Source organism: Penaeus chinensis, chromosome 34, assembly GCF_019202785.1.
Source record: "Penaeus chinensis breed Huanghai No. 1 chromosome 34, ASM1920278v2, whole genome shotgun sequence".
Classification (NCBI taxonomy): Eukaryota; Metazoa; Arthropoda; class Malacostraca; order Decapoda; family Penaeidae; genus Penaeus; species Penaeus chinensis.
Window position 1 is genome coordinate 16470836 of NC_061852.1, and position 17500 is coordinate 16488335.

Below are 17500 nucleotides of genomic sequence, written 5' to 3' on the forward strand. Positions count from 1 at the left end.
GGTAAAACACTTACAGTTTTCTGTTTTTATCTATTTATGTATTCAGGGGGGAAGGGGTTAAAACACGTACAGTTTTCAGGTTTTTTTTTTTTCTCTGTCCTTTAAAGCTTTCTTTAGCCCTAATTTCATTCAAAGTGATCTGTACTATTGCAGGCATGGGTTATGTGCCCTGATCTACCAAAGATTTTTATTGCCATGAAATCTATAGGCTATATATATATGTATATATATATATATATATATATATATATATATATATATATATATATATATATACACTTTTTTTCCTAATAATTGTTGTTTTTTCAATGAACTTTCACTGCCGATCGAAATACAGATACCAAATATTTGAAAAGTTTATTTTATTTAGATGTAAAATGTTTGAATACTTCATTAATGATTTGTCATTACCATGCAATCGTTTTTTTTTAACCATCTGTATAATTTTTGTCTTATTCTTAAATTACCTTGTTCGCGTTTTCTCGATGTTGCCATATAGATTATAGTATAATTACACATCGGAAATGATTAACGTTATATTAGTAATTTCTCCAACTCCAACAGTAGAGACAGATTTTCACAAAAAAAAAGCCAAGAAAAATTGTGATTTCATTATGAATGATGTGAAAATGTAGGTTTTAACATGGCAAATCAGAAAGGGTCCCAGACACAATTACAAAAAAAAAAAAAAAAAAAAAAAAAATGTACCCGAATTCTTTTTTAGAGAAAAAATCGTTTCTGTATCTTTTATAATTATTCTCACAGTGCATACGTAATTTGTACATATGGACCATGAGACGATATCTTAAAAGTCTATTGCTTGTTTCCTGTTTCCTGCGCACGTTGAGGTTTCAGAAATATATACCCACGAGTACTATTTTTAAACCCGAGTACCTGCTCGTGCAAGATTCCTAGAGAGAAGCATATTTTCTGCGTTACGAGTGCTTCAAAAACTATTTTTTTCTTTCTTTCTTTCTTTTTCCCTTCTTTTTATTAAACACCAAACTTGTCTTTTGATAAATTGATAGTGAATTGCTTCATACTGAATGGGAAAGCCATACAGATTTTATTTCAGCAGGAGAAATATGAAATATAAACGAAAGAAATAAACAAAACTATAATAAATAGATAAAAATGAATAAATCAAAGAGAATAAGCGAAACAACATGGGAGTGAATGGGGAAGCGATATAAAAGACGGGGAGAGAGGAGAGGAAGGGAAGAGATGGGAGAGAAGAATGGGAGGAGAGAGGAAGGCAAGGGGGAATGGAGAGAAAAACAAAGAGAAGAAGAGAAGGGTGGACAAAATTGGGAGGAAAGGAAGAGGAAGGGACGAATGGAGAGTAAAACAAAGAGGAAAAATGAAGGATGAGGGAAATGGGAGGAACGGAAAAGGAAGGAGAGGAATGGAGAATGGAACAAAAAAGGAAAGGAAAAGGAAGAGAGGAATGGGAGGAAAGGGAAGACTGGAGAATAAAAGAGAGAGGAAAAGAGGAAGAAGAGAAGAAATTGAGAGGAACGGAGAAGGAAGGATTAATGGAGAGTAACACGAAAAGGAAAAAAAAAAGAAAGAAAGAGATGAATGCGAGAAAAGGGAAAAAAGAAAGAGGTAGGAATATAGAGAAAATCAAAAGAAAAAGAGAAGGAAGCAGTAAAAGGATGGGATGAGGAACTGAGGATAAAGGAGGGAGCAGAAGGGAACAGCTCGTGTATTAAATGTTATGTTAATGTGGTGTATACATGTATATATATATAGATTTTAAACTTGAAAAGACGAAAATGAGGCCGCTTGCTGTGTAAATATTACTGGTCTGTGGTTCTCTTCTCATCTCTCTCTCTCTCTCTCTCTCTCTCTCTCTCTCTCTCTCTCTCTCTCTCTCTCTCTCTCTCTCTCTCTCTCTCTCTCTCTCTCTCTCTCTCTCTACCGTGTACATAACCACGGTTTGTGTATGACATTAGCCACAGACCGCGTGGCTCGAGGTCCAGGAAAGAACCATCGTTCAGCGAGGAGTAGCTGACAATTTATCTGACCTTATTTGACCTCGGCAGACGTGCCTCAGCACCCGCGGGCTCAGGTCATTCTCACCAGCCTTCTGCCCCCACAGGGCTGGTCGGCGCCGCGCCCCCCCCCGCACCTCGGCACTTACCCAAGACTCGTCTGCGTGGTAACCATAACTTGTGTTGTGAGCCGTACTTACGATCGCTGCTGTTCACCATATAAGCCTTTTACATTCTGGTAGCAGGGTGGTCGTTGCGTCCTTTTGGCTCACAACATGGACACACAGTCTCCGAAATTCGCTCGACCATCGTTACTACAATCGACATGTCTTCAAAACCACGAGAGTACACGTTTTGGGCCTTTTCGTTTCTTTTCCCTATCTCTCCCATAAATGTGTTAAGCCGTATGCCACTCTCAGGATTGTTTTGTTGGGTAAAGTGCTAATTGACAGCAAATGGCACGCTCTCACTTTTCATGTTCTTAGATCGCATTACTGTGTGATCACGGTATGTAGTCAACCAACATGAATATCATTCATTTATTAAGTGGTGACACGTTCTATCGGCGCTAGAACAGAGCTTGTAACGCGATCTTATATACATTTATTATTTTGAGTATAGCATTAGTATCTTCCCCATATCATAGTGCACAGGGATGCCTGATTAACCCGGGGTTGCATATATGCCTAATAGATCTACGCTCCGACGTAACGTTTGTAGGTACAGGTATAAGTATAAGTTATTCGTACGTTCGGCAACTTTTAAGCCGGTGTGACGCACAATTACGTCCGTTAATGAATGTAGGACTAGGGTTTAAGCTAGAATCTTTATTCACTTATTAATCACACCCTACTCACCCCCTAGACGTCGCTGGCATGTTTTGGTAAATCCCAACGATCGTGTGATTCGTGATAGATACCCATAGGGCATGCCACGAGCGCCCGTCACAGATTCGCAGCATAGTGTTTTTTTTTTCTTATAAATTTCCCCAGCTCGTTTTTTCGCATAGTACGGTATTTTGCGAAAAAGCTTGCGAATATTTTTCACGTCACCGTTCATTAATGCGTCATTCTGTCGCATATCAGTAAATGTTGAATTCAATGTGGTAGTTGAAATATTTTTGTATTAATTCTATAGCTAGTTTATTGCATTTTGTTAAAATGAACGTTAATCTCTGTGTTTGGCATACATTTCCGCTCTGTGTGAGGTCACTCTCACTCTCACCACGATTTGTGTATGACCTTAGCCATAGACCGCGTGGCTGCTTGCCACGTGGCTCGAGGTCCAGGAAAGAACCATCGTTCAGCGAGGAGTAGCTGACGAGTTATCCGACCTTGTTTGACCTCGGCAGACGTGCCTCAGCACCCGTGGGCTCCGGTCATTCTCATCAGCCTTCCGCCCCACAGGGCTGGTCGGCGCCGCGACCCCCGCACGCGGCACTTACCCAAAACACGTCTCGTATGTTACCATATCTATGCTGTTCTTTTCATAAATAAAGGATTAAAGCCATCATACCGCTATGTCTACCCCTGCATAACCAATGTTTAAGGCGTCCTTTATTATAGCCTTTTGCACACTCTTCTCTTTCTCTTTATCTCTCTCTCTCTCTCTCTCTCTCTCTCTCTCTCTCTCTCTCTCTCTCTCTCTCTCTCTCTCTCTCTCTCTCTTTCTCTTTCTCTTTCTCTCTCTCTCTCTCTTTCTCTTTCTCTTTCTCTTTCTCTTTCTCTTTCTCTTTCTCTTTCTCTTTCTCTCTCTCTCTATACACACAAATAAACAAGCAAGGTCAGAGAGTATAATTGCACACCCCAGCAGCTGCCTTCCTGACGTGAGCCCCACTTGAGCGAGCGCAGGTGTCCGCATTGCTTTCACTCTGCCAGTCCATCGGGGGAAGCCAGCACCTGCCTTGAGGGGTAGCCGCTGCTTCGTCAGACAGGGCGAGAGAGGCCGCAGACATGCAGGACTCGATTTTTTATCATTACTACTACTATTATTATCATCATCCTTACTATTACTTTTAATATTATTATTATTATTATGATTATTATTATTACTATTACTCTGTCTTTATTATTATTATTATTATCAATATTATTATTTCTGTTATCATTATCATTGTTGGTATCTTTATCATTATTATCATTATAATCCTTATTACTTTTATTACCATGATTATCATTATCTATATCATTTTTACTATCATTATTGTTATTGTTGTTATTATTATTATTATTACTATTATTATTATTATTATTATTATTATTATTAATATTATCATTATTGTAATCATCATTTTTAATATTATTACTATTGCTGGTGCTGTTCTTCCTCTTATTGTTATTATTATTATTATCATCATCATTATTATTATTATTGATATTATTATTATCATCAGTATCATTATTACTACTATTACTGGTATCATAATTATTGTTATCATTATTATTATCATTATTAATATCATTATCATTATTATTGTCATTATTAATATCATTATCATTATTAATATCATTATCATTATTATTATCATTATTAATATCATTATCATTATTAATATCATTATCATTATTATTATCATTAGTTCTATTAATTTCTCTATTATTATTATCATCATCATCATCATTATTATTATTATTATTATTACTAATATTATTATTATTGTTATTATTATCATCATTATTATTATTATCATTATTATCATCATTAGTATTATTGCTATCAATAACATCATTATTATTATCATTAATATTATAATGATAATAATGATACTAATAATAATACTGTTATTATCATTATTATTATTATTGTTATCATTAAGAGGTCTGTAGCGAGAGCAAAAGCAAAGGCCTATCAAAGGTTATATGACGACATGGAAACCTTAGAAGTTCGTTGAATGCGAGGAAGACCTGCACGGAGTGTTCATAGACCTAGAGAAAGCCTATGACAGAGTACCCAGAGAGGAGCTCTACTGGTGTATGCGGGAAAAAAGAGTACCAGAAAAGTACATTAGAGTGGTTGCCGATATGTTTGAGAGATGTATGACAGAGATAAGGTGTTGGAACCTCAGAAGCTTTCCCAATAGAAGTTGGATTGCACCAAGGATCTGCTCTGAGCCCATTCCTGTTTGCCATTATTATGGACTCCCTAACTGCAGGAAGGAGAATGGAAGCTAGAGAAAAGGGGGTTCTAGAGAATAATCTGGAACAGTGGAGAGACACTCTGGAAGAAAGAGGAATGAAAATATCAAGATCAAAGATGGAGTATATGTGCTTGAGTGGGTTATCCTTGGGAAGTGTGAATCTGCAAGATAGTCAACTGCCTGTGACTGACAACTTTAAATATCTAGGGAGCACGATACAATCAGGTGGGGGGGGGGGGGGGGGGAGTCAAAGTGACTCGTAGAATCCAATGTGGTTGGAATAACTGGAAGAAGATGTCTGGGGTCCTTTGTGACAGAAAAGTACCACCAAGAGTGAAAGGGAAGATACGCCGAACGGTGGTGCAACCAGCAATGATGTATGGTATGGAAACCGTTCCACTGAGCATCCGTGATACAAAGAGACTAGAAGTGGCAGAAATGAAAATGTGCAGATGGGCCCTTGGGCATACTTTGAAAGATCACGTGAGAAATGAATACATAAAAGAACGAATGGAAATTGTTAGTATTGGGGTAAGGTGCAAGGAGAGTCGCCTGAGGTGGTTTGGCCATGTCAAGAGGAGAGATGAAGTCTATGTGTGCAGGAGGGTGATGGATATGAGGCTGCCAGGAAGGAGAAAGCGTGGTAGACCGAAGCTGAGATGGATGGACTGAGTGAGGAGAGACCTGGATTCGATGGGAGCAAAGGAGGAAGATACCCGAACCGAAGTACCTGGAGAATGAGGACCGCCGCAGTGACCCCACAAGAAAAGCTAGTGGGAAAAGCTAGAAGTTAATATTATTATTGTTATTATTATTATTATTATTATTATTATTATTATTATTATTACTGGTATTATTACTATCATCATTATCATTATTGTTTTTTTTTTGTTATTATTATTATTACTATTATTACAATTATTATTATCATTATTATTGTCATTGTTATCAGTATAATAATAATAATAATAATAATAATAATAATAATAATAATAATTATTATTATTATTATTATTATTATTATTATTACCATTCTTATCATAATTTTCATCATCATCATCGTCATTATTATTATCATCATTATCATTATTATTATCCTTATCATCTTTATTATTTTCATAATCATTATCATCATCATTATTATCAATTTATTATCATCTTTTAATATAATCATCACTGTCTTTATCATTTTATCATATTGTCGTTAATATTATATTTATTATTAAGATTATAATTTGTATTGTTATTATCATTATTATTGCTGTTATAATATCTATTATCATTATCATTACCATTCCTAATATACTTATTCATTATCATCATCAGTATCACCATCATCATCATCATTATAATTCATCTCAATATTATGATTATTATTATTATTATTATTATTATTATTATTATCATTAGTATTATTATCATTATTATCACCATTATTATTATCATCATCATCATCAACATTAGCAATATCACTATCATTATCATCCCAATCACAATCATGATCATGATCATTATTATCATCATCCTCATCATCTCATTATAACTATTAATATTATTGTTATCATTATTATTATCATTATTATTATATTATTATTATTATTATTATTATTAATATCATTATTATTATTACTATTATTGTCATTATTATTATTATTATTATTATTATTATTATTATTATTATTATTATTGTTATTATTATCATTATTATTATCATTATCATTATTATTATTATTATCATCATTATCATTTATTCTCAGGTCAATTATTTTGTCAGCGCAATTATGCAAAGAAATTTAATGACAGATCGTACTGAAAATTTACAGCTAGATTTGGACGGTGATCCACGATAGATACGAAGATATCGCGATCGACGGCAAAGAATTATAATAACTAGAAATTTAAGATAGATAAAGAGTTCAAGCTTTTGTTTGCAAATTGATTAAGTTTTTTTGCACGAAGGCTAACAGCTGCGGTTCGTGGACTCATATGCAGATCTGTTTTGTATATTGCATTTTGTTGTATTATTTTATTTGAGTATATTATTTTTTGACAGAATGGATAAAAGCTGTAGTTGATAATTAACTTGCTGATCATCTGGTTGGATATTTTTGAGTTTTTTATTCATTAATTGATTTTATATGTGCTTTTATAGGAAATTTATATTGTTTTTTAGTGTATTGGTTAATTGGCTGGTTTGTCAATATTATGCAGAAAGTGACCGATGGGTTGTGGTAAAACAAGAAAGAGAGGAAAGAGAGTAAGAAAAGAAAAGAAGAAAAGAAAGAAAGAAAAGAAAAGAAGAAAAGAAAGAAAGAAAAGAAAAGAAAAGAAAAGAAAAGAAAAAGAAAGAAAGTAAGAAAGGAAAAAAAAGAAAGAAAGAAAGAAAAAAAAGGAAGAAAGGAAAGAAAGAAACAAAATAAAAGAAAGAAAGAAAGAAAGAAAGAAAGGAAAATAAAAAAGAAAGAAAATAAGAATAGAAAAGAAAAAAAGAAAGGGGAAAATATATATATATATATTTATATACATATATATAAGAAGTTTGAATATGACCTTAGTACCAATCATTTACAGTTTGTGAACTGCACGTCAGGAAATAGTTCAGCTAATAACCTAAATTTCTCGTTAAAAAAAAAAAAAAAAAAAAAAAAAAAAAAAAAAAAAAAAAAAAAAAAAAATTAGTAGACATATGTACTTCTTGGGATCTGAGTGTATTTTCAAATAGTGTTGCCATTATTATCAATATTGTGTTTTATTGCGGTTTGTTTTCCTTGCTTTGATCAATTTTCTTATCATGATCATCAATGGCCTTTACCTTTATTATGTTCATTATTATCAAACACACTATTAATTATTCGTTTCATGAGAAGGAAAGCTAGTTATATACTTTATAGTTATATCATATTTATTATGTTATTTATATCATATCACAATACATAAAGACACTATTCTAAAAAGAGAGAGAGAGAGAAACCCACGATATTTAAAAGAATTTGAAGATTTTAGCAAAGTATAGATAAACAACAACTCTACACTGCTTAGAAACAGAGCCTCGGGTATTTCTCTTTGCACGCAGATTGAAACCTTTCTTCTAGGTAACTTGTACGTCGTCTTGAAAGGGATCTTGAAATGCAGGAAACTCAGTTTGAATGAAAAACTTGGCGCGAAAGATCAGATTAGGACAGCACACACACACACACACACACACACACACACACACACACACACACACACACACACACACACACACATATATTAGCATTTATTTATGCAGTTTATGTGTGTATGGGTATGCACACGACTAAAACGGAATAGCACGCGAGGCCTGGAAGCCCCCGGTTACTTGTTCGCGGCGAGACTCAGTACAGAGTTATGGAGGTCTCTGCTGACGATGGCGTCCAACCAAGCTGTAGGAATGATTTGGAACAGCGACAGGGCGAACCTCACGACGAAGGGCGCTGCTGAATATACAGCCTCGGGCCGTTCCTGCATCATGGCGTATCTGGGGGAAAACGGGCTCATGATTGCGTGATTGAACAGCGGGGAAATAAATACGCTGGGGTCTCTTTGTATTCTTATCGTTTATTAAATGAAAATGATGATGATGTTTGATTTTAGAACAGTCGGTACAGCCTTTTAATGAATCCTTATCTATTTCCTTTTTATTTTGACTGTTTAAAAGTTACAACGTCCAGAATGAGAAGATATTTAAACCTCTTGATTGAGGTCAGAATGCACACCACAAACATGCAACTTTCCTCCTCCTTGAACGGTACCTGCCTCTTGCCTCACCTAAAGCACTGCATCAGGTGGTCGTCGCGGAGATCCTGCACCTCGGCCACGTCCTCGAAGCACTGCTGGAAGGTCCTCTGCATCCGCTCGATCATTGGGCCGTAGTCCTCGCGGGTCTCGGGCGCTGCCTCCGCCATCATGGTGAGGAGCTGGTCCGCGTTGGCCACCAAGATGCCCGTGCGGTTGGGTAGGTTGCCTGTGTAAGGGAAAGTTAGTCGTATACTTTAGGAGTTTATTATATCTATTCTGTCACTGTATTTCTATATATATATTTTTTTTTCATTTTTAAATGAAAAATAAAACAAACCATGCACAGCCATAGGACGAGACTTGATGCCTTTGTTCTAACAAGCTAGTTTGTCACCTAAAAAGGACCTTGAAACTCAGAAGCGTGCACAAACGTAACTAAATTAACTAATTTCAGATGCTAAGCACAAGCGCATGCAGCAAGACACGCACATGCGAACGCACACAAATGCCTATTACGTACACATGTAGAAATACACACTCACTCACTCACATCCTTCAAGAATTAGTATATTTATAAACCTTAAACCTTAAAAAAATATTACATAAAGACCAGGTGTTCCCCTTACATACAACTACAAAATTGCCTCCTCCCACAAAGCAAGAAAGAAACACAAACACACAAACAAACAAACACACAACAGCCCCAAAACAAGAAAACAAAACAATATCCTAAAGAAAAGGCCCTCGACTTCAGCAAGCGTATTCACACATCGACTAGCTCACAAGGGCGGACCACAACGACGGAGACTCCAAAGGGCGCCACCTCCCGACGAAGGGCCTGGCTGTAGCCCTCCAGGCCCCACTTGCTGGCGCAGTAGACACTCATAAAGGGCGACGCCATCTGGCCGGAGGGCGAGGAGACGTTCACCACACGACCTGTAGCAATGCCAATTAAAGGTAATAGTGATGATATTGCTACTACCATTAATAATAATGATTATAGTAATGATAGTACTACTACTACTACTACTATCACTACTACTACTAAAGAAATGTGAATAATAATAATGGTAATGATAATGATAATAGTAATAATATTATTATCATAATTAATAAAGCAACAATAATAGTAAAATAATGCTAATAATAATAATAATAATAATAATGATAATGATAAAATAGCAATAACAGTAATAATATCACTAATAATAATGGTAATGATAATATCAATAATAATAATGATGACAGTAATATTAATGGTAATAATAATAATGATAATAATAATAATGATAATAACAATAACACTAATAAAAATGATAATAATAATAATAATGATAAAGAGGATAACAATATTAATAATGATAAAAATAGCAGCAATATTAATAACAATAATGGTAAAGATATAAATGATATTAATAAATAAATAAATAACATCAACAGTAATAAAATTAATAATAACAATGATAACAATCCTACTACAATTACTTATGATAATAATGATAATAATAATAATGACACTAACAACAATAATAATAACAATAACAATAATATTAATAATGATAATGATCTCGGAGAACAAAACCCTTTTAGAGGTTCATATTCCAAAGTCGAAATCTACGAAACCAATTAGCCCAAGAAAATAATCCTATTACCGCTAATAGGCTACAATTTGTTCCCAAGTAATGTTCGCTAATATCTAGCGGCAAGAACAATTAGCTTTGTTTGCGTAAGCGGAAAAATGGCCGACCCACGCATCAGGACAAGAGCAATGTAGCGGATTTTTTTTTTTCTCTCTCCTCTCTCTATGTCGCTCGCTTTGGTGACACTGTTCTATTCCCTCTCTGTTTTTATTTTGGATTTTTGTTTGCATGTTTTTCTTGTGTGTGTATGGTGGTGGGAAATAATAATGATAATAATAATAATAATAATAATAATAATAATAATAATAATAGTAGTAATAATAATAATGATAATAATGATAATAACAATGATAAAAACGATAATAATAATGATAATAATAATAATAATAATGACAATAGTAATAATAATAATGAAAAAAATAAAGATGATGGTGATGGAACTATCTTTGGAAACGAGATGGGAAAAGGTGATGATGATGTTAATAATGAAAATAAAAATGATAATGATGTTGAAAATAATGGTGATGATGATGATGATAATGATGATGATAACAAAATGATAACAATAGTAGTAGTATTAATGATAATAACGATAATTATAATAATAATAATGAAAATAATAATGATGATAATGATAACAGTAATGATAATAATAATAATAATAATAATAACAATAATAATAGATAATTATGATAACAGTAATGAAAATGATAATAACAACAACAACAAGCATAATAATGATGATGACAATAACAATAATAATAGCAGTAAAGAAAATGAGGATTATGATAATAATCATAATGATAATGACCGTAGTAATAATATGAGACAATAATAACAATAATAACAGTAATGATAATAATAATGATAACAACAATAGTGGTAATAATAATAATGATAGACAAAATATAAGAAAATAATAATGATAATGGTAATAATAATAATAATAACAATAATAATAATAATAATAACAATAATAATAATGATAATAACGATAACAACAATAATAATGATGATATATGATGATAATGATGATACTACTGCTACTACCAATAATAATGATACAACTACTATAACTGTTAATACTAATGATGATGATAATAACGCTAATGATAATGGTAATAAGAATGATAATAATAATGAGCCTTCCAGCAATTCGACTGGGTTATCCCAAATGGTGATGCGGTTTCACGAGACTGTTCCACGGTCCTGTTTCACAAGTCCGAGCTTCCGCCACGGACCCGGGCAATGACATGAACTCGAGCCTTACCTTTGTTCCTTCTGAGGACAGGCAGAAGGTCGCGAGTTAGCAGAATGGCCCCGGTTAAGTTGACAAGTACCTGGCTAGTCACCATGGGAGTCGTCTGCCACTCACAATGCGCGTAGGTCAGAACTCCAGCATTGTTTATCAGACACCAGAGCTCTGGGAAGGGAAGATATAGATTATTTTTATTTATCTATTTTTTTTTTGTATTATTATTTTTTTTTTTTGTTAAGTTCGATTCCCGTGCGGTGTGGGCATAACCAGTCCTTTTCACCTGATTCGAATGTCCCTTACTCCATCAGAGGAAATGTACTCACTCTTACGCTCCTCCTGAAGGCGTGCGACAGTTTTCTTCAGGTTCTCGACGCCCTCCATTCGGCGAAGGTCGAGGTGCACGACGATCACGCCCGCGTCTTGAAGCTGTTGCGCGGGGACTGAGAGGGTGGAGAGGCAAGTGGCGATTACAGTGAAGCCCCACGCCCGCGCCCGCAGAGCCAGGGCGTACCCGATCCCACTGTCGCAGCCGGTGATCAGCACGACGTGCCCGTCCGGCCGAATCTCTCGATCTGGCCGAGACCTCCTGCGAGCGGCCACGGAGGCGGCGACGGCGACCAAGAGGCTGCCCCAGACCGCCCATGACCACATGATTCCGACCGCCCGCGCCCTCCAGCACGTGCAAACTACGCCTGAAGGTCAGCGGGTTCCAGGTGAGTAAATCTGCCCATGTAAAAAACGCATGATTCCATGAAAAACATAAAACATTAAGTTTTCTGATTTATATATATATATATATATATATATACATATATAGAAATATACATGAATAAATATGTACATATGTCTATGTATATATATTTACACATACACACACATACATACATACATATATTTATTTATTTATTTATTTATTTATTTATTTATTTATTTATTTATTTATTTATTTATTTATTTATTTATTTATTTGTACACACACACACACACACACACACACACACACACACACACACACACACACACACACACACACACATACACACACACACACACACACACATATATATATATATATATATATATATATATATATATATGTACTGTACATAGATATATAAATATCTGTCGTAGATACACGAAGGCATTATCAAGTGAACAACGCGAGGGCAAAGCGGATGCTACATGAACGGGTGAAACAAACAAGCCGGGACGAGACATCAAACATATAATAACATTGCGAGGATTCGAGCGGACTCCAAACAAAAAATGTGGTCAACAGGACAAGACGCAGATACAAAAAATAGAGGCGCACCATGACGTCAAAGTGACAAAGTGACACCACGTGACGGACTAACAGAAGCAAAAAAGTCTGGGAACAAGAAAAGAACATTTTCTGGCAGGTAGAAAAGTTTAAAGTGATAAATACAGTGTTGAAAAATTGCTGGGACACAGGAAAATCCTGACACAGGTATCTTTCAAATTAGTGAAAAGAAATTATATTATATTCATGATAACAGTTAAGGGTGTGGCCGGATGGGCTCCCATATCGCGAATAAAAGATGGTTAGTGATAGACAAACGGCGGATTAGATTTCGGAGTAGCATCCAGTAGCCATGTCACTTTTGTGGCACATCTTGGTAAGCCCGGTTGAAGTGATTTAGTGCCTTATCTTGAGGGAACACAGTGACCGGGAATGTGCTATGGAAAATGTGGATTAAATAGTATTAGGGATTGTTTCATGATTTATGTGTGGCTATATAATGGACCAAGAATTGTATTTGATTAAGTTGATTTTGGAAGTAAGAATTATATAATGGAATAATTATAGATTTGCTTGACAAGATTAAAGAATGATATAATTGAATACATATAGATTTGAATTATAAGTGTAAGGATATATAAGTAATTCATTAATTAAGGAATTAATGAATTACTTTTAAGAGATCTCAGCTCTACGGGAGTGTGATTTAACAGTGAAGATTATTAATTTCCAGTGGAGCGTAAGAATAATTTTGTGTTTGCATAATGTATGTATCAGTTAAGTATATTCTAGGATAAGATTTTGCTTGATTTAGTTACTGCTTAACGAGATTAATTTAGTATTATGATTGCCTGATTAAGTATAAGATATTGTCTGTCCATTTTTGAAGTGTACTCAATAATTATTGGAGATAATCTTAAGTTTAAGTTTGTAATTGTATAAGGACATTAAATTGCTTGGTATAAGTAGTTCATCTTGCCTAAATATAATTTTTCACTATTTTCTGTAATTCAACTTGTATATTAATATTTTTATGATTTGAATCATCGCATGTGGAGAAAGGAATTCTTTTACTTATTGCTTATATCCATTTCAGGCATTGACATTGTTTGCTCTAATTTCATAATTAATAACAGCTTGCTTAAATTGATATTATGTAGTTGCTTACATGTTAACATTTAGAGTAAAGCGGCAAGCTATTTGTTAAAACTAAAAGATGGATATTCAAGATGGTAAAAATATTGTATTGGATTATAATGAACTCAGATGTCGTATTATTGGCATATCAATTGATGTGATTGGCTTTACATTTTGGCTATCTAATATTTTTTTCAGTTAATAAATAATGTATATATTTTCTAAAAAGTTGTGAGCTTTTCCTCACATTTATCTTAACTAATTGATACAAGTTCGAAGAGTAAATCTGTGAGAGGAATATGACTAGTATGAACTGTAAAGATTATATCAGACACTGAGGAGATAATATATAATAGTTGATGAAAAAGAGGCAACAACATATCTATTTATCTGTTTTCAATATACATTTATATATATATATGTATATATATGTATACACATACATACACGCGTATATATAAATATATATACACATAAATGGTAGAAAAAACATAATGCAAAACCAGATTTATTGAAAATGAGACTATAATTTCGAAATTCACCTGGAGTAAATTATGATATCTATAAAAAGATATCGTCACCTTTATTGAGACAAGTGCTGGGTGTTAAAATTTGAAGGTTATAATTGTTTACAACTGAATTATCATAGCTGTTGAATCCATATGAATTAAATTGTGATGATTCAGACAAGTTGTTTTAATTTCGGACGCGGAGACAGAGAAAGGTTGAAGAAATTGATGCGACGCCAACACGCCATGTTGGAGTTAGCCATTGTTGTTAGGAAATATTCAATTATTTAATTTTGCTTATGGATGTATCAGCTAAATTTGCCTTAGGTTCCCATTCCGATTGTGGAAAGTAATGAATGGTGAAAGGAACAATAGAGTAGTGTAGAAAAAGGAAATTGTGAAAGGTTGAAGGGAGGGATTGATGATTTTTTGTCCTTGCAATAACGAAAAATACCTGGGAATGAAGTGACTGTCTCACGATTATTTTCATCACATAATGATTATTGAGTTATAATTAGTAGCTAAAGAGAGAAATAAAGTTAAAGTAAACCGCAGATTTTGAATTGATTTAGCAAAAGAATATTCCTGTCATTTTCTGATATTTATTATTGCTAATATTAAACCCACTGTAATATGCCGCCTGACTATTGTTATTAGGTTACAGAATAAAATAAATTGGTTAAAACTGTCAGCCAAAGAACACATTCACTCCACCCCACGAGTCTTAAGACCGGTAAGTTATGCTACTCACGTTGAATAAAAGTCAAAATTGGTGGGTGAGATACCGAGGTATTGATATCGTCATTTGTATTAGAATTGATCTTCACAAATTGGCAGCAGTAATTTAGTTGAATATATTTTATGTTGAATATGAAAACATGCGATATGAGATGCATGTGTGTGTGTGTATATATATATATATATATATATATATATACACATATATATATATATATACACACACACACACATATATATATATATATATATATATATATATACACACACACACACACACACACATATATATACACATACATATACATATGTATATATATGTATAGGTATGTAAGTATTTATATATAAATATATAATATATACATATATGTATATATATATATATATATATATATATATATATATAATGTTTATGTATTTACACATGTATATATTTTTCTGTCTATCTATCCATCTGTCTGTCCACACACACACACACACACACACACACACACACACACACACACACACATACATATACATATACACTGTATATTATGCTGTTATCATTTGATTTTTGTACTGCTTAAATAAATACGCAACAGCATAAAGAAGCGCAAATGATAACAACAAAGATAGTCGAGCTAGGATAACGGTAATAGCAGCAGTAATGACACCATTACCGGCATTATATAATGTCGATGTAATGCCACATCGATATAGTACACGATGACAGCGTAACAGAAAATAACATAAAAGATATTTGTATTCATATAACTGTAATTACAATGAGGAGAGCATGATACTGAAAAGGGAGTATGGATTATGAATAGGTTACTGTTAATATGATTTTAGTGTTCATAGACGATACTAGTGTCAAATCAACTGAGCTCAGTGCGTCCTTATCCGTCTGAGGGTTCATTGACACCCTCTCATGGGTATGTTTCCCTGCTGGTTCTAGACCTCTCAGTGATACCATCTACCCATTTGAACCTTTTTCTTCCTCGTAATTCATCCTTCCCCTCGACTGTTGCCAGAACCAGGCTCTCTCCTGTTCATTTCCAGCGTCCACATTTTCTATTTTCTCATCCTTGTTTCTACCAACATTCCCTCCTCCTTCTTGCACTCCGACCTGCTCTCTCATCACCCACATATTTGTCCGTCTTTCTAACCAGCACACTCGTCACTCTTCTTCTCAGCCGCATTTCAAACATCCCAACCATTCTCTCTTAGGCATGTAAGGCGACACTCCAGTTCAAAACCTTTGGCAAGACTCGCTTTTCGCCCAAGACTTAATCTCTCGCTCTCGCTCTTGCCACACGCGTCGCCATGGATAATCCATCTGATCTCTATTTCACTTACGCTAAAATCTCCTTCGGGTGTTGTGTGGGATCCTAGGAACTCCAACCTAGAGGCAGATGCATTGCCACTGTCCTCTGTCATGGTATTTCTACTTACATGCATTATCGTTGCTTGGATCTTGTTGTTGTTTATTAGGAGACCCATCACTTCAATTCTTCTGATCTCGCTCTATGTATTGTGTCATCATTGTATTGAATAATAATGATGGTGATAATGATAATAAGAATGAGCGTGACAAATGGCTGACTGTTGCTATCATTTTTATTTCCTTTTATTATCAGTATTTTCAATTAAGAAAGTAGATAATAATAATGGAATAATAACGGTGGTGATGCAGGGCATAGTCAAGATGATAGCGATAATCATCAAAAAGAGTAATGACGATAGCGATCTCTGTCATATTTTTCTTCATATTTCCCTATTCCCATTTTCAACGTCAATGATCATTCTCCTTCATCTCAAATTTGGTCCTTCATCGATCCAACCTATGTCTTTCTTTTCCTCCTCCCCCCACCCTGATACAATCTATTCGTGTTTGTTTCAGTATCCCCTTCACCTCACCCTCCTCCCCCACCGTAGTTCCATTTTCGTTACTCACTTTCGTTACTAATTTTCGCTACTAGTTTACCATTTTATATCAAAAGATGTAATGCAGAAACCGGGGCAAGAAATGTGCAATTTTAGAAATATCTCCAACCAAAACCCATTTAAAACAAAAGTGAAA

At 34.3% G+C, this 17500-nt stretch overlaps 2 protein-coding genes across 2 annotated transcripts in view; one reads left to right on the forward strand and one right to left on the reverse strand.

Moving 5' to 3' along the window:
* The first annotated feature begins 5427 nt into the window (after positions 1-5427).
* On the forward strand, positions 5428-5805 carry LOC125043663. The gene has a single exon (XM_047639898.1). It carries the CDS (start codon positions 5428-5430, stop codon positions 5803-5805), a length of 378 nt encoding a protein of 125 aa, XP_047495854.1.
* Positions 5806-8137: 2332 nt separating this feature from the next.
* Positions 8138-17500, reverse strand: part of LOC125043874 (D-beta-hydroxybutyrate dehydrogenase, mitochondrial-like) — a 13955-nt gene continuing 4592 nt past the window's right edge. The window contains exons 2-6 of the mRNA XM_047640223.1: positions 12114-12513; positions 11803-11955; positions 9676-9828; positions 8923-9118; positions 8138-8632 (exon numbers count right to left, since the gene is read on the reverse strand). Coding sequence (XP_047496179.1) covers positions 8470-8632; positions 8923-9118; positions 9676-9828; positions 11803-11955; positions 12114-12441 — 993 coding nt within the window. The 5' untranslated portion in view covers positions 12442-12513 and the 3' untranslated portion in view covers positions 8138-8469. The remainder of the gene's footprint in view (positions 8633-8922; positions 9119-9675; positions 9829-11802; positions 11956-12113; positions 12514-17500) is intronic.